The following is a 2,300-nucleotide window of genomic DNA, read 5'->3' on the forward strand; positions in this document are numbered from 1 at the left end:
AACTAAAACACGTAATTATAGCCTATCATCATTCGACAAAATACAATAAAACAAAAATCGATATATAACACAGAAAATCTTTGTGTTAGCATAAATTGGTTGATCCACTTAAATAAAAAATAAATCATAAGCAGTGACGAAAGTCAGGAAATTCAATAAGGGTGTTCAAAAATCCTTTGCCAATGGGCTATGCAAGGGTGTTCAAAGTCTATTTTTTAATCAATAACAAGTACTAATATTTTACCTTATACGTAGTATAATTTTTCGGCAAAGGATGTTCAGTTGACCACCCTTGCGCCAACGTAGCTTCGCCCCTGCCCATAAGACTAAACTTCAACATGATTTGTGTGATTAGAATCTCACTAACACAAAAAGGACAGCCCAGTGCCCTAAGTTCTCGTTATGCATGGGGTCTGGGAAAGGACCGGACCACAAAGGTGTATTGTACGCCTTACCTTGCATTTCTGCAAGAGGCTGTTTCCACGGCTTGAGCCCGTAACCTCCTGGTCACACGGTAGCAACTTTACCGGTTACGCAAGGCTCCCCCTTCTAGAATCTCACAATTTAACAAAAATAATCACAATTCATATGACTATATTTTGAACTAAAATAATCTAGTGCATAGCGGGAGCTTATTGCATTATTTAGCATATGGCTAGATTTTTTAAACTAAAATAATCACAATTTAGATGACTAGATTTTAAACTAAAAAGAAATAAGGAAAAAAAATAGGAATACATGAAATGCCTCTACAGTTTTCATATAGGAAATATTATTCTAGTGTCTCAATGTATATGAATATAAAGAAAAGAAAATTGCTATAAGCTGCTACTACCTCCTAATAATCAACTGGCCTCAATTTGTTAAGGCAAGCAAATCAACAGAAGTAAATACAAAAGGATGAATCTTGCAAATCCAACAATCCTCTGCTTCTCCTCTGCTATAGCAATATGACCAAACTTGTACCAATTCTCTAGTCTCAAAACTATATGAAACAATTGTATGTGGCATTACATGCAAATATAAGACCTGCAAATCTTTATTAAATGCACAAGGCCTAATTGAATATCCCATACTCAACCTTGTATCTTGATCATTAATCAAATCATTTAATCTTATAAAATGATTAAGCCTCCATAAATCAAAATTATTGTTGTTTTCTCTAAAACTCCATATGAAAAATCCACTTTTAACTGGATCGCAAAATTGTATTAGTCCTTCTGATTCCCATAAAAACTGAGAATAGACACCTTTTCTTGATTTTTTCCCACTATGATTTTTTGGCAAAGGAAATAATGTAAAGAACTCTCCTTTACAATCATATACTAACAAACACAAACTCCATCTCCAATACAATCTTTCACCAGAAAAAACACTTGGACTATAACATTGTCCTCTCAAGAATCCATCTTGTAAAAGAAGTTCAGAGTTCAATATTCTCAATTGGGATTCTCTCCAATTCCATAATTCTGATGAAAAAACCATGCAATTCATCATTTGAGCATCAAAATCAACTTCTTCCCAGAAAAAACATATAATTTGAAACTCATGATTCCAACCATCAAAAACAAGACTTGAACAAGCAGGCCTTAAAATATGATGAGAAAGAGGAAGTGTAACATATTGGTCAAGTACAGGGGAAGAAATATGATAATTCCAAAACTCATTGTTAAGAGATGCATATAAAAGAAGACCATTACAAGAATCAATCAAATAAGGAAAATTATGGGTAGAAGAAGAATGGAGAGTACAAAATTGGGCTAATTTTTTCTGGGGTTGATCATGTAATTTCAAAAAGATTGATTCTTGGGATGAATTGTGTTTGAGAAAAAGTATAAGGCCAGTAGAAGTTGTGGGAGGGTAAAAAATGCGGATATTTGTGATGGAATTTCGCCATGTTTTAGAGACAGTTTTTAATTGAACAAGAGATTTTAAGGGAATTTTAGAGAAAATTGATTCCACTACATGATATGATAAATTCCCCAATTCAATCATCTCTTGTTCTTGTGCTGTCGCTGATTCTTCTTCTGTCTCCATCGCCATCCCCATTGTTATCCTCCCTCTGACCTCTTCTCTGTTTTTTGTTTGTTAAACCCTAGACTAAACCCTAAACCCTTAAATAGGAGCGGTTTAGTGTAAAACGATTTAACTGTAAATTGTAATTAAGCCTGCAGTTAAACCCTAAATAAACCCTTAAAAAGGAGTGGTTTAGTGTAAAAATATTAACTGTAATTGTAATTAAGTACATGACTTTACTGGGCTCATGGTCGGTTACCGTCAAAGTAACAAATTTTTAATTT

At 33.7% G+C, this 2,300-nt stretch overlaps 1 protein-coding gene across 1 annotated transcript; it reads right to left on the minus strand.

Moving 5' to 3' along the window:
- Positions 1-855: 855 nt before the first annotated feature.
- Positions 856-2,049, minus strand: LOC138890504 (putative F-box protein At4g09190). Its single transcript, XM_070173895.1, has one exon. The coding sequence runs from the start codon at positions 2,047-2,049 to the stop codon at positions 856-858; it is 1,194 nt and encodes a 397-aa protein (XP_070029996.1).
- Positions 2,050-2,300: the final 251 nt, after the last annotated feature.

This window comes from Nicotiana sylvestris, chromosome 4 (assembly GCF_000393655.2).
Source record: "Nicotiana sylvestris chromosome 4, ASM39365v2, whole genome shotgun sequence".
In the NCBI taxonomy this organism is placed as follows: domain Eukaryota; kingdom Viridiplantae; phylum Streptophyta; class Magnoliopsida; order Solanales; family Solanaceae; genus Nicotiana; species Nicotiana sylvestris.